Source organism: Tympanuchus pallidicinctus, unplaced genomic scaffold (genome assembly GCF_026119805.1).
Source record: "Tympanuchus pallidicinctus isolate F22 unplaced genomic scaffold, pur_lepc_1.0 scaffold28, whole genome shotgun sequence".
Lineage (NCBI taxonomy): Eukaryota > Metazoa > Chordata > Aves > Galliformes > Phasianidae > Tympanuchus > Tympanuchus pallidicinctus.
This window is the reverse complement of record NW_026294745.1, coordinates 5,888,643-5,916,418: the sequence shown is the minus strand read 5'-3', so window position 1 is coordinate 5,916,418 and position 27,776 is coordinate 5,888,643. Positions and strand designations below refer to the sequence as shown.

Genomic DNA, 27,776 nt, shown 5'->3' with positions numbered 1-27,776 from the left:
CCCTTTACCAAAAATAGTTTATTGCACAAAACTTTTAGAGGAATTCCTATGCACACTATTTTATAACGGACATGCTTCGTGTGATCGATTGTGCAACTCCTCCCTCCCTGGGTTATCCCCTCACAACACAAAGTGACCGGCTCCCATCTTTACACACCCAGCCTACGCAGACATTACATTAGCGAGCATCGTGTATAAAACATAATGCTGCTCTTACAACACTGAGAACACCTTTATCTCCTCTAGGGATCTGTGCATCCGTGCTGGAAATCTGCTCTGCTCTCAGCCTGCAGTGTTACGCAGCAGCGGGAGACCACTGTGATCAGGCTGACAGCTAACGAGCACCAGTAATTTGGACTGGTGTCAGTCATCAAGGCTCTGATCGCAGCAGGTCACACGTAACGTGCTCACACCTCCCTGGCAGAGTTATTGGAACATACGTGACAAGCTGTGCATCACCAGTAGCAAACTTGTCAGCCCCGAGGTAGTTTGGTACTGGTGGCACTGTGTGTGCCCAGTGCACAGCTGCTGTCACACCACACTCGTGCTGCTGCACTTCACTCCCCTAAGGAGGTAAAGGTAATCCATGATAATACTAGCACTCCAACATTCATTCTGATAATACTCTGCTCTCTATGCCTGTGACGATGCCATAGATTTCAGCTAGGATACTGTCTGAATGAACAGCATGGGATCCGATCCTCTACTGCAGGAGTGGATGCGGGGCTCAGCTGGCCCCTGTACAGTGCATGAGGATTTCAAGACATCTGGAAGACGACGGGATGGAACATTACAGTGTTCAGCAACGTCACAGACAGTAACTAACACTTCTTTCGTTGCAGGTTTTTCTTTGTTGTTGTTTTAATGCAGTTTTTTCCAGAGCCTCCAAAAACCCAACAGCATTTGGAAACAGACAGTACAGCCTTTAACAACTTTCAACATCTGGGAAACATTCTTACTTTACAGCAACATTTCTGCCCCATCATCAAGCCTGTTCAGTGGGTAGCAACTGCTGAAAAACAGACAAGGAAAATACATTCCCCTCAAATACTTGAGAAAGCAAAAAAACCTTGTGAAACAGTATTCTCCAATTTCTAAAAGCACACCAACATCAATGAGGCACTGACACTCTTCTGATACATTTGGCAGTTCGCAGACATGCAGAGGGGACCCACTTCTCATTCCAGTAACTACTCTACTGCCCAGACAGCAAGAGACCTCTGCCTCTGTAGAGAGTGCGTGTTCAGCCTCAGGGCGAGGCCTCTTAATTAAGCAGCAACTATTTGTCTGGATTATTAAGATACATAGCTGATAGCTTGAAAGAAAAGGCCTTTCCTTTTGTCACATCCTGAGTGCCCCTTCTAGAAGGCTTTCTAGTGACTCCTCTGACTTCAGCACTTAGGACCACAAGAGGTTTGGACCCACAGACCTTATCTCTGATCTGCAATGAAACAAATGGCATGGTGCTTGTGTCTATAGAAAACCACGGTGAAAATAAAATAACTAGTGCCCAGGAACTTTGAAAGAGAGACAGGTCGATCAATGCAGAAATCTAATCTCAGCATTTCACAACAGCTCCTTCATCTTTAAAAAGAAAAATGCATACCTAAGACTACCTGACTGTACCAACTCAGCTGCCTTCGTAAGGAGCTAGTGCAAAAACACAGCGCTGCACCGAAGACAGAATGCAGTACTGATACAAAAAGAACAGGCATTTTTAAGACAAGACCTATGAAGGTTTCTTACAATCCTGGCTTCTCTGAGATCAGATAAAAGCTTTATCTATACAACCGTTGGCAAACTTCAGAGATTAAAACATAATGGATTAACTGTAGGCAACATATTCACCAAAATGAACACCAACGTTAACCCTGCACAAGTGTTCTTTTATTTAAAATCCTCAACATTCGATAACTTTTTGTACTGAATATATTACTCCCTATGTAGATTTGATTTTGTTATTTAACAACACTGCATATGTTTTTCTTCTTAGAGCTTAATATACAGGCAACTTCAAGAACATGACAGCAGCGAGATAACCAGTACCACTGACTCTGCAAAGTGGACTGCAGTGGTTTGCAGACATTAACATGGTTAAGCTAGTCAGTAAAGCTTCTGGCTTTTCTTTAAATTTGTCAGTAACTCTGTATGTTGGACACCTAATTTACACTAAGGCATTTCTCCCTTTGCTAACTTGGCTTTTAGCATCACTTGACTCTGACTCCACAAAATGCAAGTTAAAATCCAGGAGCTGAGCAAGGGGAACAATGTCATTCAGTACAGATGCTAACTACTGAGTGCTCAACTGGATTTGAGCTTCAATAGGTAATTATGAGCTCCAAAGCTGGATAAACGTTATTCCCTCCACCCAATCCCCACCCCTCATCCAGTTTTGACTTATTTGAAGCGAACTGCAATCGTCTCCTCTCAAAACACCCAAACCAAAAGCAGCCTCCTCCAAGAAGCTACTTCCTCTTGAGAAAAATTAACAAGCTGGACAACTGACAGGGAAACTTCTCCAAACCCTGGGTTATAGCTAATTATGAAAAAGTTACTTGAAGAGATGCTTTTTTTTTTTTAAACAGCTGATCAGTCTCCTTGCACTTGTTAGATTCATTTTTCACACCAGCCTACAGTGAATACAATTGACCTGTTTTCTGTCTGTTTCAAAGACAAAACCACGCCGGCACAAGCAGCCACTCAACCTTCCAAAGAACATCCCATACATTTTGCTCTGTGCCTCAGGACACTGGATGCAGCAGTACCTCTATAGCAGTTTTTGAATGAGGGGTTTATCACTGCCTCTGAGCCACGCAGGCCCACAGGACCAAAGGAGAATAATAACAGCTTAGCTAAGGCGTCACTGTGCCACCACTTCCACTCACAGTGGACGCCTTATCATAGAGGATGTAGGGGGAGGGGGTGAAGTGTGTTGGGAAGATAATAGAAATAATAATTTTATAGGCATTATAATTCTGTCTTCCAAAGCAAAATAATTATATATCTAGAAGCTGTGGCTTTGGGGGCTAACTTCCTTAAGCCATTTGACAGTATGTTAAAACCCAGCAAACTTAAAATGTAATAATATAACAAAGAGAGTAACAGACAACAACAACAACAAAAAAAAACAACCTCATGTCAGCCTTGACTTACTGCATACAAGCATATTAAAACAGTCAGAAAATTATGATTTTTATCTCTTATATATATAAATATATATTACAAGCATACCTTTAATCAAGGATGTCTACTTCAAAAGTCGAACTAAAAAGGTGCAAGAAGTGTTTGTGCAGTGAAGCAAAGCTCCCTACTGGCCTGCAGCTGTAAGAGAGAAACTGTGACACTTATGAAAACATCCCAGGCAAAACTGCCAAAGTTCTGTCATCTTTATAACTAGAAAGGGCTTCAAATGCTTCTTTTTTTTTTTTTTAATTTTTAAATACAGACAGCTGTAATCTCAAATTTAAAGAGATTATAGGTGTGGGGAAGGATAATGTTCTAGTAGGAGTAGCCATTTTTCAACCACTGCCTGCAGCTGAACATGAGCAGGACTTCTCTTTTTTTCTGTGCTCTGGACACAGCCCACAAAGAGAGAAAAACAAAAATCTGACCCTCAATCCAAAGAAAAAAACTAAACAGAACAAAAAACAGATGAAGCATAATTAACTGTCATCTGCTAACAAATTTACCCAAATTAAACAAATGCAGACCTGGAAGCAGAGTCTCTTCTGGGGCTCAATGTAAGTCTTCAACTTAACCTCTCACTAAACCCAAAAACAAGCCAGATTTCTCACTCGGCAGTCCCCAGTATGGTAGAATTATTACAATGAAGTTTCATTACAGTAAGCTTTCAAACAAACCCTTGGAACAGCACATTCTGCACTTACTATTATGCTGATGGCATAAACCGTGCCTTTTAATTCTACAGGCAAGAGCAAAATTCTGAAGACCATTTAAAAAATGAAATAAATAAATATTTCTGATAAAGATTTGTTTACACACTTAAAGCAATGGGAAGAAAGACAACTGCTGAGGAGGTTATAGTGTCAAAGCTTCCTTGTCGCTAACATCGCAATTCTGTTTCTTTTCAACCAAAGCAGGACGCTCCTGCTGCTCTGAAGCAGCTGCAGGACCAGTGGAGGTAAAGTCCATTAGCTGCTCCTCAATCTGAGTCCATGAAGACATTGATTCATGCACTGTAATGGTGTGTTCCTCCATCTGACGCTGAAGACTGTCCATTTCTTGCCTTTTGAAAGTTTTGGGAACAAAAAAAAGAGCAAATATTATCAAGCAGAAAGCTAACAACTAAATGAAAGATAACTTAATTAATTTTCTGATTTCTGATACCTACTTCAACATTATCTAAGCTAGAGCTGTATACATTAGAAAGAAGTCTAAACAAAACTTAGAAACTGTCTGTAATTTAAGAGAAAAACAAATGCAATACACTTAACCCAAAAGTAAGTGCCAACAATGCAGTAACTCCTTTACTACACATACTTGCTGCCAAGCAAGATGCAGCACCACTTCCTCAGGAAAGGCATCCAGCATCTGCAACCTGATAGACAAGGCTGCCTTGCAGATACTGAAGACAACAGGGACGTGGAAGTGAGGAAAGCGTCAGAGAAAAATAAGCAAACACACTGTGACTTGTATTCAGACAGCAGCTTTGCAAAAAGACGAGTCTGGTAATACAGATTCACTGCACAGATATTGCAGGCTCACTCCCCTAAAACAGCAGCTGAGGTGGTATTAGTATCTCAGTTATCACATAAGCCCAAGTTCCTGAGGTTGGAGCTTTCCTCCTCAGAACTTTGCATACATCCTTGTGAGGGCAGACACAAAAACATACACTTGGCAGAATCAAATTCCACTGTAGAGATCCATTAATTCATTGCTTGGGCTCCTATCACAAGCAACCCTGCTAATAGTGAGAAGAAACAAACACCAGCTTCTCCACTAGCAAGAGCAACTAAAAATAGCAGTTTCTGGTTTGTTTTGCAGTGTATCTATTTTTGTACTGAGAAATTTAGGATGAACATTTTGTCTACTTGTTCTTTCCTTATTCCACTGCCATATAAGCAAATACTTAAGATAACAGAACATCCTACTGTCCTAAATACAGCCCTAATAAGAGGAAAATAATTCATTTCACAACTCTTTTTTTTTTCCTCCCCCCTTCAGTTGGCAGCTGGTTTCCTGGAAACGTTTAAAAAGTATTTAATACAGTTTTAGAACCAGGTCATACTTCAATTGCCGCAGACAGCTGTTCAGGTTTTTTAAAGGCTCCTTGCTCACAGCTGTCGATGGTTTTAACAGTTCTTCCAGCAAGGCAGCAGGCACCGGGCAATCCGGGATCTTGACTGGAGTCACAGGATTTGAAGAATTGTTCTCTCCTTTCCTCTGGTTAAAGGGAAAACAGAATAGTCAGAAATCAATTAATCCATTCCATCCACTTCACTTGTACCAAACGGAGCCTCACACTACTGGTATGCAACATGAACACGCTTCTGATACAGTTAAATCTCATGGGTCACAAGTGTTAAGTTCCTAACCTAAAGCCAACTTTTAGCCATACTCATAAGTAAACAGAAAGCATGCAGGGCTGCTCAAGAAATCACCCTATGAAAGAAATAAAACAATAGGGATTTAATGCAATTTACTTCTGTTTTCAACACAGAAATTAATGACATTATTTCAGTATAGTTAAAGAGAACAATTCAGTTGTGTATAATCAAAGAAGTCCTTCTGGATATCCTGAGACCTGCAGGATGAAATACAGAGACAGATGTCTACAGAACGAAACAGAGAAGTTCTATATGAATCTCCCTTATCGCTCGAGAGAAGATAAGTGCAAGAGACCAAAGAACCATTAACAGCTAGCTTCTGAAACTGTGCAAGGTAAAAAACTAGACGGGTCCAGAATGGAGAAGACACACATGTTAGCATCAAGAAAATATTATCTAAATACTTGCCCACTAATCATTATTTAAGCACTTTCTTTTCTGCTTTATAATAATGAGTTCAAATGGAAATGTAAGATAATATGCTAAACACAAAGATTTTTAAGGAAAAAGATGTGAAATCCAATCGGTCAAGTTGCTTTTGCCTGGAAATGTTGCTGTATTTTTTATTTCAATCTCAGAACATCATTCAGTCTGTATCACAGGCAGGCATTTCAGTTAGGAATTTTCACCAAGTTCCCTTGCAGCAGAGTATTTCCCAGTACTGTAATCTAATGGCACTGCTACATATTCCTTCTGCTAAAATACCTTCTTCATCTTGCCATGCTTCAGGTCCATCTTCAGTTGCTGGTTCTGCTGCAGCAGTGACTTCATGCTGTTCTTCAGTTCACTCACTTTAGCCTGCAGCATAAACTTATCCTTTTGAGTCACCGACAGATCTTCTCTCACCATTTCCAACTCAGTCTTGATATTCTGAATAGCAAAATAAGGAAATGAATATGATGCATGAAAAAATATAGAATTCCAGCCAACAAATGCCTTCATCACCTTATTCAGTCACCAGGGGAAACTAGAAAAAGTAGCAAAATGTAACAGCGTGATATGAAACTGATCAACCATGGCAGAAATCCAGAAATAAGATAAAAAGTCAATGATCTGTTTTGTCCAATAAAATAAGCAGCTAACAGCCCAGTGTAACTAAGAAGAAAAGCTGAAAAACACAATACGTATTTTATTAAAATAAATTTACATCTACTCAAATAATAAGTGCAAGTATGATTTTAAACTAAGAAGGGCTTTCTTAGCTATCCCCCTACACCAATACCTGTTACCCATCAGAATCTCCACTCGCTAGATTGAATACCTGCAGGACAACTTGCATCCCTTCCAGTTCCTTATGGCTGCGCTGCTCACTCATGTCCAACTGCTGCTTAAGTGTTTCAATTTCTCTTTCTTTTTGTTCTACTTCCCACTTGAGGTCTTCCACCTAGCAGAAAGAAGTACCATTAGCATTCTGTATACATCCACTGAATCACAAAATCTGAAGTATTCTTACCTAAGTCTCATGAATCCTTTCTGTCTCTAAGAAAACCTCCGAAACCAAACTATTAAAAATTGCTGAACAAAGGACAAAAGAAATCACACAACACATCATAAATAAGGATAAACACAGTAAGCGTGCAGCTTTTACCTCTTGGCTTACTAAAGGCTGCTCACTCAGCTTTTCATCCAGCTTTCTCTGCAGAAGTTGGAGCTGAGATCTGGCTTCTGCCAGCTCTTGCTGAAACTGTGATACTTCCTGGGAATGCTTCTCATCCTCTACCCTAAGCAGCAGGATGAACAGAAACACACACAGCAGTTACTCTCTCTGCCCAAGTACTTTGTTGTGTTAGCTATGTAATCACAAGTGACGTGACAGCGCGTGGCACCTGCTTACAGCTTTGAAGTCTTTGCCAACACACTCACAGCAAGAGTTAAGCCACCAGTGACAGGTGCATAACTACTGTAAGTACCACAAAAAAATCTGCATTCCATGAACACTGGTTGACTTACAAACAACAGATTATGTAAACAAAAATAAACCTGTCAGTAAATTTTGTTCTAGGAAGAACGGAGTTAGCCTTCGATCCACTCTCACATAAGTCCTGTAGTTCCTTACAGTTTAAGAAAATACGCTCTATACAACAAAACAAACTGAATTGCAATATACTGTGGAATATATTCAACCCTCAAATTCATCCTCTATGTCATTCTTCAGAGCTGTAAAGAGAGGAGAACAATATATATTTAACTTGCTAACTTTTACTAACAAGAAATAGTAAAAATTCAGGTTGAAAAATGTAAAAAAAGAAGAGGACGGTGAAACCTATATACAGCCCACTTCAAATCTAATTTAATCACCAAGAGACACAGACATGCAAATACATGTCTAGCATCCAACCACACATTTTATGATCGAGCTCAGCTAGGGCACATTTCACCATAATCCACTCCAGAGCAGCGAAATCCAATTTCACTAAGATAGATGTTTTTCAGATGGCTTCTTTTGTTTCCTGTACTCTCAGAACTTAGGCATTTACTACGGCACACTTACTGCAGTTTGTCCACTTCAGCCTGAAGGGCTTGGACAAGCAGTTCTTTGGCATGTAGCTCTTTCTTGACCTCATTGAGCTCAAGGGCAGCAGCTCTGTAATGACGGCGGTTGTGTGCTGCATCTGCTTTGGCTGCTGCTACCTGCAAGAAAAAAAATGATGCCATTTTCTTTGCACTGTCACAGTAGGAGAATCATACGGGGATGTTGGCCAAGGGACTACAAACAAAACAAGAAGAAAGTTGTGCAGCAGTATTAATTTGCTGCTAACACTTCTTATTTTCGTTTACAAAACACTGTTAGTGTTGTCATCCTTATTAACACTAGTGGTAAACAGGTACGTAAGGAAGAACCCTGTCTGCAAGATTGTTTTTTCAATGCAAATTTTTTGATGAAGCATCCTCACTTCAGGATACACTCCACACATTGCAAGTTACAATGGAATTTTCTCGGTAGTCACAGAGCATGGCTAACAAACAGGGCATAACAGAAAAGACATCAACTGATCTTTCAACTATCATCCATCACAATGGAGGTCCTACTGGTAGCACTACATTGTGAAACATGCATTTTCTGTAAAGCCACTGCCCAAATACTTCACATTTAAATCATCTTTTAAATGAATAAAAGAAAAGACGACTTATTACCTGCTCCTTAAGGTCTTTAACTTTTGACTTTTCTTTCTCCAAGGAAGCCTGTAAAGCTTGAATAAGTTGTTGCATTTGCTGGTCCTCTTCCTCCTTCCGCTTTAGGACTGCCTGAACCTGCATCACATCACAAAAACAAATGCACGTTTTGTCCAGACTCACAGGAAGATCAGACAAGCTGGTAAATATGAACACTAGCCAATGCAGCAACTGCAAAGCTTCCCTCTGCTCTTCAGGCCACATGGTAGCACGTTATAGGCAATTCTTTGTCAATATTCCCATTTGTTTATATCCCAGGAATACATTACTACTGGCATACAAACCAACGTTCATCTCAGTGAATCCTTATGTGATACAGTCTGCACATCAAGGTCCAGTCTTAAACGAATCAAACTTTCACTACTGCAAGTTTTTCTGCATGATTTATTCCACCTCCCACCAGCAGCTCTGCCTAGTGCCAAATCTCACTTCTGTTGTTGAGTCTCATGCTACTGCTGTTATGCAACACATACGAGATCTGGAGCTGAAGAAATTGTGTCAAACTTGCATCATGCAAGTGACGACCTCTACATCTTGTTATCAGAAACATCAGCCAGTTCCTTTCTTAAGATATTAAACCAGAAGTCAAATACCTGTAGATTCAGTTGGACCAAATCTGCTTCTCTTTTTGCTAACGCTGTTTCTAGAACATTGTTGTGCTCTCGCAAAGCAGCATTAGACTGACTAAGGCCTGTGAGTTTTCCACGTTCATGTTCCAGTTCAAGGGCCAACTTCTTGTTAATCTCTTCTAGACGTTTTATCTTCCTCCTGAACCCTCGAGACTCCTGAAGCTACAGTCAAAGAGAAATCCAAAATAAACAAACAGTTCCAGATTACAACCTCAAAAAAAATGAAGTCATAAAGTTTCTCTGCTTTCACAAGTTGTTGTTTTTTTAATATATAGTTCAAAATATATAGTTCGAAATAGTTCAAAATAGGCACAGTTACACAGTAGTTGTGGAGTTTTTTAGAAGACTAGGATGCTTGCTAGACAGCTGAATCTCTGAGTACTGCTCAGATGCAGAAAAAAAGTAGTTGATTTTTTGGACTATCATTACCATCCTGCGCTTCAAAACTCACTGAGCATCCATGACTCCCAATGAACAGTGATTCATGCACCATCACTGTCTCGTGACCACACTCAGCTGGTAACTGATAAAGGAACTACCCTTCTCTCTTCTTTTCCTCTATGCTAAAATGATTCATAAAACCATGAAGAGCCATGAAGGGCAGCCATGAAGGGCAGCACAACTGGCCAGTGCCACAAACACAGCATTTCCTACATAAGGTTCAGATTTTCTGCACTGTTGGAATAAAATAACAGTACTCAAATTTCTCTTTTCCTCTAGGTACTTTGCCTGAATTACATGACAGATGGGAAAGTGGCAGTACAATCACCTCATCCTCAAGTTCCAGCACTTTCTCTCTGTATTCCTCAAGCTCTTGGCTGGTAAGTGAAATCACTTCTTGCAACTCTTTTTCCAGCATCAACTTACTGCTTCTAACAGCTTGCAATTCTGTCTCCAGGGCTTGAATCCTTTCCTAAAAAAAAAAGAAAAAAAAAAAAAGAGATAAGGCAGATTATTGCATCATTCACCTGCAGAGGCAATTGTTTTGTTAAGGAGTTTATTCTACTATCAAGTATTAAATGAGCTGCTGGTGCTCAATTTAAAGGTCTTGCTCAGAGCTTTACTATTTTGGAAAATCTTCAGATGCTGAGACTTTAGGTTTTTTTTAATCAGCTGCAATCAGTAATCAGAAAAATATGGATGAAATATAAAAAAAAAAACAAAGCTTGCCAAATCATCTCTCTCAAATGTAATTAAGGAAATTCCAAGTATTTAGAACATTGATACATGGTTCTTATCTAGCTCTATATTCCAAGTATTTTCATCACTTCAGTGTAAAATAATATTCTGACACATTTAACAATGTAGCTGTGCTATCTTTGTATTAACAGTGTTAAAGACATCCATATACTTGAGCAATCTGGTTGCTTCCACCATCAGTGATTTGTGCTTTTAGCTTGCTCAGCTCTGCTTCAGCAGACTCCTTTGCAGTGAGGGATTCCTGCAGTCGCCGACTCAGAATGCTGACTGCATTCTCATAGGCTTTATGCTTTGCTTTCATCTCCTTCTGAGCACTTGTCAGATCTGATCCTAGACGCTTCATTTTCTGTTTCTGCTCAGTAATGGCCCTAGAGTGAAAGCATAAACAAAACAAGGTGAAGACAAGATTTGCCTGAAAACACCATTGAAGGATTCATTTTTAACATGGCTCAAATGAAAAGTTAAACAAATAAATAAAATCTACATACAGTCCGCTGGTAGCTACCAGCTGAGCTGTAAGGATCCCACAGCAGACAGCACCAAGCCTTGCTGTAGTGAAGGCAAACAATGCCCACTTCTCTCCCCTAGCCCCAAACCATTCATCTCAGAAAAAGCCATCAGGTTCCTAAGGAATGATTTTGGCTCCTGGCGAGGTAATGACTAAGATTGCTGAGAGCAATTAAGAAACCAGAATCTTCACACTGAAGTATGTAATGTACACTGAATTTAGAGTAAGAATTCAGTTTAATGTGTCATCCAATCTGAGATCTTCGATGTGTTTTGCAAAAAGTTTTCTTCTATGATTACCAGTGAAAATAAAAAACAAACCCAAACTTGTTCTCATTAAAGCCATCATTCCAGCCAGCTGGGGCTATAAGACACTGAAGGAAAACTAGGATTAACTGAATGTTAACTCCACTTAACATGTTCTACTATGCTGACATAACATACATGCTGCACGGCATATATCTTTGGTTAAAAACCATGAGTGAATCAGAGAAGCTGGAACTCCTGCTTAGCACACAATCAACATTTTCCCAAATAAGACTAAGAAATAGGAAAAGTTTTACTGCTAGAAAGGTGCTCACAAAAACAAACAACATAGTTCTTTTGTCTGTATTAGAAGAACAGACTTACTTCTTTGCTTCTTCTTGCATTTGTTCTACTTGCAGTTTTAATGTCTGATTTGCCTCAGCAAGAGATGCCATTTGCTCCTTATCAAACTGCAGAGACTTGATACGGAAGGAGAAAAAAAACACACATTTGCTTTATGTTGGATTACAAGGAAACAGATGTAAAGTTTCAAAATTATTTTCAACTCTAAATAGAAACAGAAGAAAAAAAAAACAGCTATTTCAAGGTTCTCTGTCTTCTTTCCAACTCCTCTGCATTTCCTTTTAAATGAATTCCTCTGTGGCCACGATGATAATGTGTGTGCACAGAGCTCTGCTTTGGTCTCAGGCTGCACTCACTTTGAGACCAGGTTAACTGCTTCCATGTCACCTCTCTGCCACTCCTGTAGCACCCTCCTCCCTGCTGACTTACAGGAGATATCCATTACTGATTGTGGAAGGCATATGCACACCTACATATACAGCATTAAGTAGGTAATCAAGAACTTTAACTTGCAGGTATCCAGAACTAACGGAAGTGACAACATATCCTGTATGGAACACTCCCCAGCGTCCAAAGCTTAACAGCTCCCATACCTGTAGGCGTGTTTCCATTTCATCTCGTTCTTTCTGCACGGACTGAAGATGATTTTCTATTTCCACCATCTGCTGGCGAACCTCAGTCACTTCCTTCTGTAGTTTTGAATGTTCAGATTCCAGTGACTGCTTTTCTACTTGAATTCGTAGCAGTTCTCCTTTTAACTCTTTCAGTTCCGCGTCCAGGCGCTTCTTCGTGGCTTTCAGTTCACTAATTAGCTGGTCCTTAGAACTTGCATCTCTTCGATAAGCTTCCACCATCACCTTGTTCACAAGAGTTCAAGAGGAAAAGATCATCCCTGTAACTCTAAAATCTATAAAGTTGTAATTTACTGTGAAGTATTCACTGCTGTTGTTCCAGTTCTGTGGTGGCCTCATCAAATAATACAGACTGACATCATCTCTGTGACACACTCATGCAAGTTCAGAGACTTATGCAAGCTCAGGTATCAAATAATCAGATAATATCAGCAGTTCATTAAAAACTAAGGGAAGAATGTTTACAGCAACACTGTACACTCGTCTTCACATTCTTTATAGAACTTCTTCAGTGCTACTTTTTAAAAACTAAACTAGTTGTAAAAGCTATTACATGTGCACAATTAAAAACTGTTGACACGAGAAGGGGATTTGTTTGCAGCCCACAATTTAAACAGCCTTCTCAAAGCTAAACCAAACAAGCTACAACAACTGCTGGCAGTAGGATAAAAAGTAATCAGTGGTGCCATAATACATATATTTTTGCAAAACCAATAACATATCAAATTACTATTTTAAAGCTATTCAGAACAAAAGTCAAGCAGCAACCACTTTTCAAAGCTGCAAGAAAATGATGATACTTGAAGATTTTCCTGAGTGCTTTTGCAAAAGTAAACTTGATATCAGCAAGCCAGAGAAATGTGATATGATGGACCATTTGGCAAAGTTCCTATAGTCCTATGAAAGCACAAATTGATTGGTGGATCTACTTTTATCTTAACTGCAGATAAAAATTCACTGTACAGAATACACAAACCATATAATCGTGTCACAAAGTTTCAGTATTTGGTACTGAAAATGGATTCCAGTTTCCTCACAAAAGCCCTCAGAAGCACCTAGACTGTAAAAATCTGCTCTTTGCTTCTAATTCTCTGAAATAACTTGCTTTTGTTTACCTTCTGCTGTAGGAACTGTTCCTTCACTTTTTGAACCTGTTTTTTAAGGCTGCCATTTTCCTGTTGCAGATTTTCTACCTGCCAGAACAAAAACCACAGATGTTGCTTCACATGCCACACCACATATTCTGTGTTACTTCAAGCACTGACAGTACCTTCTACTATGGTTGAACATACTGTTGAACATACAGCATACTAATGAGGATCCTGTTTGTGACTAGGTCTGTCAGTGACACCGTTAGATAACCCAGCATTTTATACAGAAATAAATTTACATCTTATAATGAACCGTGTAATAAACAAGGGCTCCTTATTCTGACATTAAGATTTTAGTTTGTGCCACTGATCTGTATAATGGTATCCATACAGCATCAGTTCTCACATACGTGACCTAGTGAAGAAAGCAGCTGGAGCTTTGAATGGGAAAAAAAAGCAATCTCATTGTATGTGCATCCACAGCTATTTTACACTTCTACTGGTAATACTAACAAGTTCCATTGCTCTCTTCAGAAGAAACCTCTACAGATTACCAGGCACCCATCATAAGCTGTATTCAATAAGCAAGCTCTCCGTGGAGTTTCACGTGGAGCCTGGACGCCATAAAAGATAGAGAACTTTATGATTATGACACTACAGGTGCAAAGGGAAGGGTCACAATACTTGAAAGCAGGCACAAGAAGAGTAAGGATATGCATTAGACTTAAACTTGTTAACCAGCTCAGTACCTAGAAAAAAGTCTTGGCTGGTACACAGCAATATCCAAACCTCACCCTGCTGTACTGGTACAAGATAAAGGCTCAGTTAAACACGACTAAATTACTGCCTATGGGAGATGTTTGATGGTGTCAAAAAACAAAAAAAAAGGAGCACATCAGAAAGTTATTTTCATGTGGTCTGTACTCAATTTTTTTTTTAAACTGTTATGTTTTAGAAAGATCACAGAACAGAATCAATTAACTTCAGCTTCCCATCTCGTGTAACGAAAATGCATAAATCCATACAGATACCAAGTAGTACGAAACTGTAAGCATTCTAATGATACAACAAAATATAAAGCATCAGTCTTCCAACAGAGAAATATAACAGAATTATTAAAACATCCCCAATTAGCTGAATGTTGAAACCACAGACATAGATGAACCTGCCTATACAAATCTCCTGCCATGTAACTGGCAACGCCACGTGCCTGTGGCAGTACTGAATTGCAACAGCAATGTTTAATACAGACACTTTTAGGGATTTATTACCTGGCTTGACTTAATTGCCATCTCTTGTCTCAACTGTTCCAAGATTTCTGATGTTACTTCTGTATCTTCTCCAAGTCGTTTTGATCCTTCATCGAGTTGCTCTTGGCTTGCTTTTGCTGTCTGCAGAGCAACTTCCAAGACAATCTTCTCATTTTGCAAATACTGTATCACGTCATCTTTAGAAGTAGCATCACTTTGGAACTCTTCTAATCTGGCCTTTAGTTCATCATACTGAGTTTGCAGGTCATCCAGGGTCTGCTCTTTGGTATGCAACATCTCTTGGGTCACGGTGAATTGTTTCATTAGATCTAGATGCTCTTGCTGTAAAGATTCAAGCTGCAAATCTCTCTGATGCAAAGTCAGTTTGACCTGAGAAAAGTATTTTAAGATTAAGTTCATACAAAATGAACGTTGTATTTGAGAATGCACTGCAATAAAAACAAAATATTGTAACTACCATTGAGTTTCTAGGGGAAAATAACAGAAGATCCTGACTGCCTAACAACTTTGGACATTGATCTATGCTTCTTGTCCATATTTGGAATAATTACACATTGAATTCACTAGCAAAAGCAACTTCCAAGAGAACAGATCTGAAATTTCAAGAAAGTATTGTTATTGAGATGATTAAAAAAAAAGGAGAATGAAAGCTTCTCATCTGAAGCAGAGCAATTTTCACATGGATTTCATTTTCAGAAGATTTACAGAAGTTCAGAGCTCAGCATTTACTTATTACTGCCTTTTCAGCCAACTAGCTGAATCCTTTGCAATCTTTGGGAAGTTGTCAGCCTACCTGATCCAGCTCTTGCTCCAAAGTTGCTGCAGAGTCAGCCATTTTCTGAAGCTGTTCTTTCTCATCCTCAAACTCCTCTAGTTTTCTCTGCAAGTCTTCTTCCACCATGGTTTTAGCCTCCTGGATCTGCATGAAGGCAGCTTCTTGGTCCAACATGTCAGCCTGCACAAAAGAAAGTAAGGAGTCAGCATTTATAACTTCAATGGGTAGGGACTGTGTACACATGCTCTGTTGGGAGAATAAAAATGAGAAGGATAAATGAAGAACATTTCTCGATGAAAGAGACAAGCGAACATTTTGATGTCTGCCCTACAGCCCAGCAGATCTTTACTGAAGTCATCCACTAACGCACTTAAGACACAGCAGAAAAAACAGTGAGCACACTTGTGACAATCTGAATTCCTCTTCAATAACTTTGCATACTTTCTAAATTGACCAAACAAGATATAAATAAAAAGAATCTTTGAAGTATTATAATTAAGCCATATAGAAAATTCTGAACCAGAACATTCATGAGATGCCGTAGCTACTCCACGAAATAACATTTCCTGTCATTGATACAACTGCTATTAGCAACACCAGAGATGAGGTGCTTCCACTAACCTGCTGCTTTGCTGCCCTTTCTAGCTTAAGAGATCAGGAGCAAAATGCAATGCTCTGATGGAAAATCCTTCTGTTTCCAAATATGACATTTGCAGAACCTAAATACACAAGTTCAACAGAATATAAGTCACAGAGACCATCTACAGCCTTACCTCAATATTCTGCAGCTGTGCTGCAATACGTTCCTTTTCTTTAATAGATCTGTGCTGGGTTTCAGTCAACTGCTGAGACAATGCCACATTCTCCAGTTTGAGATGTTCCAACACACCTGCTTGGGTCATTTGCCCAGCCTGAAGGGAAAAAGGGGAAAAAAAAATACACTGGATAGAAAGAAATGCCAAAATTCAGCCAAAAAAAAAGGTCACAGTCCCAGGGGAAAGGGAAAAAAAAAAAAAAAAAGAAAAAGAAAAAAAAAAAAAAAGAAAAAAAAAAAAACACAGAATCTGTGCCTCATCTCAACCATTACCTACATGGCTCTTCACAAACATACCACAAGTGTTCTGGTTATATTTATGTGCCAGTAGCGACATGACCTAACACACCATGATGAAAACCAAACCACCCCCCCACTCTACTCTCCACCTGAAGTACACAGAGTGAGGATCCCTTATCAGGGTTCATACACAACATCCCCTCGATAAAACTAAACATGCAACATCCTCAGTCCTACGTGCAAGCCAGTCACAACACCTGTATATTGGCCATCTCGCTCTGCAGCCTGACTCGAGCCTCCTGTGCAAGAACCAGCTGCTGCTGGTACCACTGTCGCACATTCTGGAGAGAAGTGATTTCTGTTTCAGATGCTTTCAGCTTATTGGTCAGCGTGGTTCGTTCCAGCTGCACTTTCTGAAGTTGGTTCTGTAAGGAAGCTAACTGCTGTCGCAGATCATGAACTAAAAAAGGAAAAGAAAGCAGAGGGATTATCATACAGCATCACTCTGCACTCATGCACAGGTTTTCAAGGCTTATTGCTGTGTTCACAGCTATTTATTTGATCAAAAATATGTGCACCTCATTACACAAAGACTGGCTATTCCAAGTGAGCTCAAATTCTAGAATAAAAAAAAAATTCAGGCCATAAGCAGAACAAAATTAAAATAAATGAGTAATGTTTAAGCTTTTTAAGGGACAGAGGTATGAAATAATTAAAAAATAGAATTGAAGATCAGGTACCCTGAGATGGAGATTCATCATTACAAATTGGGCTTCAGAATTATGTCAGAATAAAAGTGTTTCTAGAGTATAAAAATTGTAGAGATCACAATTTACATCGACCCACCTGTGCTGTCTCTGGTGAGAACACTTTTTTGCATATCTTCAACTTTCAGCATGAGTCTTTGGTACTGCTCCTCTGCTAGCTGCAAATCATTATTTGAAGAAGCCAAACTAGCGTTCTTTGCTTCCAAGGTGTTTTGCAGGTCAGCCATTGCTCGTTCCAGGTCCCAGCAAGACTGCTTTAATGTGGCCACTTCGGAGCTCAGCGATTCCTGCTTCTGTTGGCTGCTTTGGCTGTGCTCCACCTGCGCCTGAAGCTTCATGTTCAAAGCTGCAAGTTGGGCCTGCAGCTCAGCCTTCTCTTTCAGAGCCTGAACGCGTCCCAAAAATAAAACACAAAGGTCTTAACAGAAAATACGCTAAAGGCTGACTACAGAAGATACACAGCAAAATGAGTTTGCTAAAGCAAAGACCATTTTGTTCTAAAAACCATTTTTTGAAGTGACATCTTGCCTACCAAATTTTCAAAGAAAACACAGAAGACAGCACAGACAAACCACACAGTGTTTCTGTTATAAATCCTGACATGGTTATGGGCATATAAGATTTGTTTCCACCCTTTAAGTAAGAATGTTTTGTGTTCTGTACATTGTACCATCAGTCAGTACAAACTGAAAATACAGCAATACAGGCAATCACTGGCACAACTCTGTATTTATCATCTCTGGACTGCTTTTGTCCTTTTTTTTTTTTGAACCTTTCAACAGCTTTACTGGCTTTATCTCCCTAAACATCCTTGTAATGCAAGTAGTTCAACAATGTTTTTACAAAACACACTTCCCTAAGAGTAGGAAGTCCTTGAAAATTAATTAACACATTAACATAATTTGCTAAATACAGAAATTCATTTTCTACCTGATTAGCTTCTACAGAAAGTGCCTCTAGTTGTCCTTCAAGTCTCATCTTCTCCTTTAGCACCTGCAACATTTCGTCATGAGTTCCTGCGACAGAGCTTTCCATAGATACACTGCAGAGACATCCATACACAGTTAAGGGTTAGAATACTGCTGAGCAAAAGCATTGCAAAATTAAGAGGTATTCAGAGTCCATAAGATAATATGTTTCCCACGTGACCTAGCAACATGCACTCCAAGTTTGAAGGATCCAGAAAAGAGGGGAACAAATTCAGTACCATCTAAAGAGAAAGAAACCGCATTCACACCGAAGTTTTACATGTTAGCTTCCTACTTTTGCAGCTACTAGAGTTTATTTATACTTCTGTTACAGAAGCGCAAGGTAACAACGGGAAATGCAGAAGAAGGAAGAAAAGGTATCTGGCAGAAGGGTTTCTTTATTCTCCTTCCACCATATACAGCTGAGGAATCCAGCGAAAGCTGACAAGATCTTCTCTCTTATTACTGCAAGAATTAAGCCCATGATGAGACAATCAGTGACAACTGATTTTACCCTAATGTCTCATGGAACTTCACTTTACTCCAAAATGGGGAAGGAGAAAAGGTAATCTCTAAACTGCTACCATATTTCCATAAATATACCATATTTCAATCACTGCATTTGCAGACAAGTGATAAAAAAAAAAAAAACAACACACAAATAACTGCATCAGTAAGGGCTTCAGCTTGCCTATAATCAGTTTAACACCTATCACATACATGTAAGCTTGTTAGACTCAAGGGCTGCAGAGACTAAGAGTATTAAGGGCAGGACTCTTAGCATTACACAGTGACTCAGGGTCTGAAAGATCACATAAATGATCATAACAAACATCACTGCTTGACTCAGTTATGTCAACACTTTCAGGCCTTAAAGGCCAATGCCACATCAGGGACTCTGAATAAATGCTCCACAAGCAAATACAGATGGAGGCAATTGCCAGCAGAACTTTTAAAACATCCAATCAGTGTCAAAACTATCTTTCTCTAAAACACATTTAGTCAGTAGATACCTGGTGATCTTTCAGTTTCTTTTATAATCTCTAAGTTAAAAGCAGATTTTATCATGATGAACAGAAGTTTCATCCAATGTTAGCAGAAGAGCAATAGAGCACCGACTAAAAAAGTGTAATGCTTGGTAACCATCTGACTGTGTATCAGTCTTTCTTACCTGCTAGAAATACTGTCTCTCCGGCTCCGTATTTCCCCATTAAATTCTTGCTCTTGGGCTTGGTGCTCCACTGCTGCAGCCTGTAGCACTTCACTGATGGAAGGAAATTGTCCTATCGCATCAGGATGTATCTTCTGACCATTTATTGTGTATGGAATTCTCTGCTTGCCTTCTGAATTTGGTAAATTGTTATACAGCCCCTTTCCTGATACGCTGCTGTAGGTAGAGCTGTCGCTTTCATTTCCATCCAGCCTCATTCCCACTTCACTTCCATCAATCTCTGAAACGCTATCTCCTGCCAAGGAGGAATCCTCTATTCGATCATCTGTGTCAAAAGGCAGACTAATCTCAGAAACAACGGATGCTGGACCACTTCTGCTTTGCTTCAAAGTCCCACCAGGTAAATCGGTAGCCACAAGATTCCCTGCAGAACTTCCAGAGCCTGAATCTTCAGTTCTGTAGTCAGCCAAGGACCGGATCTTAGTGGACTTCGAAGACTTTGAACTTTTTCTCTCTTTTGAAGATGCTGGAAGTCCCAGGCTTCCCAGTTTCGGCCCCCTGGGGACACTGGTCCGCAAAAAGGAGTATTCCTTCGTCATTGCTACAGTGCTGGCCCTGGGTAAGATTTCTGGGTTTAACATCAGCTCAGGATCCAATGTGCTGGAGGGCCGGCTCTTGGATGTAGACTGGTTAGACTAAAAGAAACCAAGAGACTCCAGTAAATTTCAGAACGTTACACCTGAACTAGTGTCAAGGATTTATTTTGTTGAAGCTCTGAACTTTCACATTTATATTTATATTTCTGCATCGCTTCATGAACAAGTGAACTATGGCAGCAATCAACTCTGTCAAGACTCGTGATCAAGGTAGAGTCTAAAAATGAACAGGATTGTTGCGGCTGAAGCTGGCAGGTGGCTGAGCACCACTGTCCTGACCACTGTCCTTCCCCCAGAGGGATGGGGGAGAGAACTGAAAAAGAAAAAAAAAAAAAAAGAAAAAAAAAGAAAAAAAAAACCAAAGTAGAACTTGTGGTCAAGATAAAAACTACTAAGATGCAAACAGGAAGAGGAAGATAACAGATATAATAATATAAATACATATGTACACAAAACAAGTGATGTGCAAGCAATTGCTCACTACCTGCTGACTGACCCCCAGCCAGTGCCCACGCAGCAGCCGCCTGCCCAGCCAGATCCCTGCCCTTCTCAGGCTTCTGTTTTGGCATGGTGTCCTATGGCACTGAACATCCCTTTGGCTGGGTTAGCTCAGCTGTCCTGGTTCCGTCCCCTCCCAACTCCTGGTGTCCCTCAGTCCCCCTCCCAACACAGCAGTGTGAGAAATTCACACTGGCCTTGGTTCAGTGCAGCACTGCCCAGCAGCAACTAGAAGCATCAGTGTGTTATCAACATGGCTTTCCACTAAAGCCAAAACACAGCATTGTACCAGGCACTGTGAGGGAAAAACCAACTAAGTTCCAGCTGAAACTAGCAGAAAGATAGAAGAAAAAAATTTAAATAAGATTTGAAATAACTACTAGAGTTTTCTTAAGCTTAAGGTTATCTCAGTTCTGTTACTTTTTTCATATTCTGAGTTGTTAAAAAAAAAAAAAAAAAAAAAAAAAAGGTGTGTTAGCAATACAGTAACAGAACCACATTTTGTACATCCAGAAGAAAAAAATAGCATGCTTTTTCACATTTGGAAAAGCAACTGAATTTTTAAAACATAGAAAACATAATTTAAAGCACAGAGAGAAATGAAGCTTCCAAGCCTACCAACAACTATGGAAGCTACAACACTTGCTGTGTGCTACTCACTCTCTCCTGATGTCTCTTCACCCTGTACTGCCTGAGCTGCTCTTCTAGCCGTCTTCTTGCTTGAAGTCGTATTTGTTCTTCATTCTCCAACGGGAGGGAAGCCTCTACTGAGCCTGTAAGTGAAGGGTATCTTCACAGTTAAAAAAGGAAAACTGCAACAGGCAAATCTGATGCAAAAGGAAACAACCCCTTCTACCACCAGCAACATGCTTCATGCTTAAGCAAGAAATGCAAGGAAAGCCCAATAGCATGCACCCCAAAACGTTCTCTTCTAATACACTGTTGTGTAAGCATTGATAATGATTGTGTATTTCAGTTCGTCCAATTTCCCAGTGCTGTAGTTCCTCTGAGTACATAAGAAAAGAGAAAGATCCTACAGCAAGTTTAGTTCACCTGTTCTGAACTTTGGGCAGTACTGAAATTGAATAGCTGAGACAAACCTACGCAGCCTGCTCATTCCTTAAAGGTCTGAGAAAGACTATTCAACAGATATATTCTGTCACTCTGCTAACTCACATGGTCTGTCCAGGAATGCTTTTAAAGAACAATCCACAAATGTTGTGCAGCACTAGATTTCTCACAGTAAAAGCTCTTCCTTTCTCCTCTTCCTCTTCATTACTTAGCTCAAAATGACCTCCTTTTGTCTTGCTGTCACCTGTTACTCCCCATAATCAGGCAGGAAGATCAGAACAGCCTCAATCCCAGAAAGCATAGATCCCCCTCCAGCGTGAGAATAATTTCTAAATGTTAAGGCACGTGCTTTAGCTGCAGCAGGGGGTGGTATACTGAAAGAAAATGAATTTTAGTTCAAAGTAAAAGCTTACTGCAAAAACGACATTTAGTCCAAGCTGAAATGATAGTAGAGGTTTCCACAGTCAGGCTCAGAGAAAAAAGCTTTATGCAGCAATGGAAAGCAGGGGCACCATCATAAACAGATGCTTACACAATTCTGTTTCTTGCATGGGAAGGCTTAGTTTGAGAGACTGCAAAGCTTCTTTTCTAAGAGCTATGCCCTCAGCACTAGTTCCCTGAGACTTCCTTAGGCTGTCATGGAAACCAGGCACACCTGGGGATGACTCTTGACCCTGAGGACTGCTGGTGGGATCAAAAGATATGGGAGAGTCAGGGAAGAGCAACTCTGGCCCATTCTGGCAGGCGTCCGCTTTGCTGTTTAGCTCCAGACTTCCCTCTTCATTTGGCACTTCGCTGAGGTTAACACTGGTGGCTGGAAAAGAAAGGTTCACTGAGCTTTGCTGTAAACCACTCCGTGTATCCTTACTGCCCCATTAACACAGCGCCCATGCTGCTGTCTTTGGACAAGAATACAGGAATTGCTAAGACAGTAAGTGGAAAGCACGGTGTTATAAGGGGACATTCCTCCAATTTAAGAAATGAAATACCTTCGATTTGCCTGAACACGGTGCCTTCAAACAGGATCTCAAATGCAATCATAAAATATCTTCAGAACTTCACACAAATCTTGTCAGATTTCAAAGCACTACGCACCAACACACACAACACAATCTGTCACAGCACACTGCAAAGCCACTGCAACCACACTCAGGCACTGCAGGCCCTGCATGGTGACTCAGCTGTTGGGCACAGCCCTGGGCATGGGGACACAGAGCACCCACCACCCAGCTCCCCTCGTGGGTCAGCCACAGCTTCCCAATTTCAAAGATTAGCTTACAATTTTCACATAGTATATCTTCCATCAAAAGTACGATAGCAATCCTTATGTGAATCAAAGCAATAAATCCAGCAATTAGAAGGCAATTCAAGAACCACTTTGGTACCAATTCTGTCTCATCTCCTTTCCCATCATGATACTTCTTTAATGCCAGACCAATATTTTGTAGGTTTGTATTTTTCACACGTTTTTACTTTGCTCCATCAGGGGTTACTTCATTTAGGGAACTGCTGCTGCAGCAGAATTATACATCTAACTTCAAATGTGTTACATGAAACCTCTGCAAAACACCTTGTCAGAGCAGAGAAGTGAAGCAGCCCATCTTTCTGCTCACACACTGCGCATCACTGGGATAACCAGAACTCATGAGAGTGATGTGGAAGAAGTCATTATGGCTTTCCATAAATATGTCTGAGAATATTTAGCATGTGTGACCACCAGGTACTTGCAAGCAGAAAGATCAAGTCTTCCATTTCCCCTCCCTCGAGCTGCGGACATGAAAACACAGTTTCTTGCATTTTCTTTTTAAAAAGTTTGATGTGGGGAAAATAAGAGAACTGAGAAACATTCAATTAGAAAACAATCCTGTCAGAACTGAAGTGTTTCTAAGACCCACACACACGAAGTTGGTGACACTGGTTAAATACTTCAGTTACTGACTTAGACATCAGTCCTTCACCATACTGCTGTTGAACAGTTACCCTCACATGATGAATCCCTGCAATATTCTGAAAGCAAAACAATTAAAAAGACAAAGCTGTCCATGTCTGCGGCGAACGTGAAAGCAGACCTGAAGTAAAACCAGCCAGATGAGAGGTAGGAAAGAAAGCAGGGCTTTTTCCACTGCGTTCATCCATTGCTATGTCTGTGAGGCACCCACCCATCCCAGCAGGGATGTTTGCAGGCCTCTGACCAAGGAAACAGCGTGCATAGAAAATCTACAGCTTTTCATGGCAGGTGGCCTGAGAGTATCAGCTCCCTATGCTTTGAACTGAAATGCTCTGGAGTATCACCTCTGTCATACAGGGAACACGTGCAGCCCCTCTGAGCCCAAACCAGTTCTCTGATGCAGCTCACTGGACAGAAGGGATGGGTACAACCAGGCTGCAGAGGAGCAGAGGATGGAGCTGCTCTATAAATGACCAACCAAGATAAGGTTCAGATGAAGACATTTTAAAACTGCAGCTCAGGAATGCAAAAAGGAAATTTTAAAGAGAGCAAGTGCTCTGAGTAACAACACCTTGCACATGCAGAAATATTTTCTGCCCACATTTCTGAAACTGCAGCTATTACTGCACTGAGCCTGCACCCTATCAATATTTTTTCTTTCACAACCTTGAGTGGTACAAAAAAAAAAAAGATACTGGAGCAAAATTCTGGAAGAATGGTTTCCTGGCAACTTCCTGAGGCCATGAGACAATCAGCATCTAAATTACGTCTGGAACTAAAGTAATTTAATGGCAATGGTGTCAATACAACCGTGGTCAGAAAAGTGTGGGAAGAGATGGAATTTAATTGAAAACACTGGAGTCACACATTACCTATTTACAAGCCACAATTCGACTGCTTGGATGATGTCCAAGACAGGAGAAAGCAGGAAAGCGTGATCTCTGGCTTCATAAAAGATGAATGAATCAGCACACAGCCGCACTGCCGCTCTGATAAAGGGCAGAGTGATAAGTGCACACAGTTTTAGGACTCCACTTTCCTGCCTGTGACAAGGCGACGCTCTGTGACACTAGAGGAGGACTGAAGACTAACAGCTTTGCCACATGATCCCCTCTGTATCAACAGAAAGTTCCTTTAACATAAGCACTCTGTATCCTCCTTCAGCACACGCCTGCAGCTGCAACACACAGACCCCCTTCGTATCAACTTGTCCCTCGCTATCCGTAGTGGAAACATGGGAACATCAACGAGGAAGATTTTCACAACGAAAGCAGTTCAGGGACATCATGGGCAGAAAAGCTGTTGATTTGGAGATTTTCTGAAAGCCAGCATGAGGAGGGCCTGGGCAGCCCTGAGCACTGTGACAGCAATGCTCTGGGCATAAGACCTGACCAGATGATCCACAGAGGTCCCTTCCAACCTCGGTTTTTCCATGACTTTGTAATCTACTCAGATCTGTACGCTTTTAAGTTTCTTCTGAGCAGCTGCATGATTATTTTACTACAGTGCCTGCCTACGTTATTTTGAGATAATTTGGGCGAGATAATCTGGGGCATACATGCCAGCATCTCTCTTCCACAATGCAAATTTAGAGAGACTTTCTGAGTACGTTTTAACTTAGAACTAGAATAAAATACTCCATTTCTGACCTGTTAGAATTGGCAGTTCTGAAGAGCTTCATGCATACGTGACTGGAAATGATTTCAGAAGACAGAGTAACACTGCGAGCAGCACATGCTCAGTTGGTGGCTGATAGTATTTGGTAGTGTGGGTTTGTTTTGAAAGAATGAATTTTAAAACAGAAAAGTTTTCTCATGTGCAGAGTCATGGCCTTCACTAAACTTTCTATGTATTGCTGTACAAGAAATCTCTGACCTCAAGGACAAAGATGTCCTTCAGCACCGCCCAAATAAAAGTAGCAGGGAAGCCTTGTGGGACTTAGAAATGATGCAGTTCATAAGAAATAACTTACGGTTAACTTCATCTGTAACACGCAAAGCTGACTTGGCGTTACAATCCCCATGTTCTTGAGAGGTGCCAGGAGCCCCACTGCTGCTCCTGTTGTCCAACAGAACATCCTGCTGCATGGATGAGGATTCCATGGTAAAAACAATCCAGATCACAGGAAAGTATTTCTTCTAAATGTGCTGCCAAGCAAACTACCGAGTCCAGTTTCTCTCCATTAGCAACAGCATCAAGGCGTTATGCAGGGCACAGTTCTGAGCTTTCAGCTCTTGGTGAGCAGCAGGCAGCTGATGATTCCAGATCATGAAAACTGCTGACGGCCAAAGCTTTAATCAGCAAGGATCCTCATTCCCTACAAACAAACGTAGTTTGAAAACAGCAGTTAAAAAGCAAGCAGCACTCACAGACTGCCCACCAGCCCATCAACTTCAACAAACCGAACCAGCAGATGGGATAGTAACAGTGACAATGCAATACCACAACTGTCCAACTTCTCTAAATATGAAACGATCTACTTAACACCATTTTAGTCACCTTCTATTTTCCAGTTGCATTAATAGATCAGTGTAATAAGGCAATGAGATACCATTCAGCAAGACTGATTTAAGATCGCTGTCCTTTTTAACAGAAACTTCTATTTCACCTCAGCTTTCACAAGCCAGACAGCACTCAGTGCTGCACTCTGCTTTGTGAGTCACAGTCTAGACTTTCATAACATATTTCATTCCAAGGACCTACTGCCAACCTGGTTCAAATCCTTTGGTCACAACACAAGAGGGAACCAGGGCTATTTTATACAAATGACATCACTGCTGTTTACTTGCCCGCAGAGCGGCACACACATGGTGCACTGCCTGGCCAAAGTCAGCACAGCAGCAGGGAGGGCACGGCCCAGTGCCTTGGGGAGTCAGGAGGGATTCCCAAACACAGAATGCAAATCCCATAACCTGCACTCAGCTCCTACCTGTACACAGACCCGGACTACTGACACCATCTGACAAAAGCCATTGCAAGCACTCACTGCGGCTGTCAAAATGTTCAAACAGGCACCGACAGCTGAACTCGCGTTGCAATTATCAAAACAGCAGAACCCCCGATTCTGTGTGGCGGAAGGGATTTCGGGCCAGACCTAGGTTCGGTGAGCTTCCACACACCGTAAGCAACGCCGCGTCCCCATCTCCAGAGTGCAGCCGTGTAAGCGCCGCAGCAGGGAGCTCTCAGGGAGCGACAGGGGCACGGAACGGACATCTCCACGGGAGAGGAAGGCAACGAGCTCAAGGCCTCGGAAGGATTCCACGCTCCGCGTCAGAAGCTCACGGCGGCCGTCTGACGAGCAGCTGCCGTGCGGGCAGAGGAGCCGCAGACAAAGACAGGACGGCACGCGGCGCACACTGAGCGGGGCAGCTCTCCGCAGCCGGGCTCTGCCGTGCGACCCAACCCCAAAGGCCGACGGCTCCCAAGCCCTTCCGCGCACCTACTCGGAACGCACACAGACGCGCCGCGGGAAGCCGGCTGTGAGCCCGCTAAACCTGCCCGCTCCGCTCCGAGCACGGCGGGGCCCGGGCAGGAAAGCGGCGAAGCCCCTCGGACCGCACGTCGCCCCGCCACCCCCATCCCATCCCCGACCCGGCCGAACCCGCGCAGACCTGTGGCCGCCCGCCCGGCTGCCGCCCGAGACGTGGCGCTGCCTCCGGCGGGAAGGGGCGGGAGGGGCGCGGCGGTGCACCGCGCTTCTCCCTCCCCGCCGGCCGCCGCCGCCGCTTCCGCAGGGCCGCGCGAGGCCCGCGCCGCCGCCGCGCTTTCCCCGCCCCGCCGGGCCCGGCGCCGCTCGGCGGGAGCTCGGCGGGAGCTCGGCGGCCCGGGGGAGCCGGCAGGGCGGCCTCCGCCGCCGGGGCCTGTGGAGAGGCGGCGGCTTTTCCGGACGGACCCTTCCGGCAGAGCGGGGAAGGGGAGCGGCCTTCTCGGACGGGCCGCCCTGCGGGGCGCGTTCCTGCCGGGCCGGGCGGGGCCGCGCGCGGCTGACCTGCGCGAGCTGACGGCCGTGCGCTGCGGGAGGGGCGGCACGGCGGGCGGCACCGCGCTGCTCTGCCGGGCGGTTTTGGTTTCGTTTCTCCCGTTTGATTGCTTTCCGCAACTGTTCTGCTCTGGATTTGTTCACGCGCACTGAATTTCGTGAAAGCACGTCTCCGCATACACCGCGCTGTGCCTCGTCGGTGGCAGGCG

At 42.0% G+C, this 27,776-nt stretch overlaps 1 protein-coding gene across 4 annotated transcripts; it reads right to left on the bottom strand.

The window, feature by feature from the left end:
- Positions 1-3: 3 nt before the first annotated feature.
- On the bottom strand, positions 4-27,314 carry GOLGA3 (golgin A3). 4 transcript variants are annotated; one of them, XM_052690872.1, is made up of 24 exons: positions 27,200-27,314; positions 25,561-25,905; positions 22,173-22,454; positions 21,230-21,342; positions 19,416-20,110; positions 18,207-18,318; positions 17,356-17,662; positions 16,767-16,969; positions 16,229-16,366; positions 15,474-15,635; positions 14,681-15,049; positions 13,434-13,511; positions 12,280-12,543; positions 11,708-11,802; positions 10,722-10,938; positions 10,140-10,283; positions 9,335-9,532; positions 8,703-8,819; positions 8,059-8,198; positions 7,156-7,288; positions 6,829-6,951; positions 6,273-6,437; positions 5,249-5,406; positions 4-4,246 (listed from the first exon to the last, which is right to left on the bottom strand). In XM_052690872.1, exons 2-24 carry the CDS (start codon positions 25,688-25,690, stop codon positions 4,039-4,041), a joined length of 4,551 nt encoding a protein of 1,516 aa, XP_052546832.1. In that variant the 5' UTR covers positions 25,691-25,905; positions 27,200-27,314; the 3' UTR covers positions 4-4,038. The 4 variants fall into 4 exon arrangements, with proteins under 4 accessions (XP_052546832.1, XP_052546833.1, XP_052546835.1 ...); XM_052690873.1 differs by having other exon boundaries at positions 5,249-5,403; XM_052690875.1 differs by having other exon boundaries at positions 22,296-22,454.
- Between the last annotated feature and the right edge of the window lie 462 nt (positions 27,315-27,776).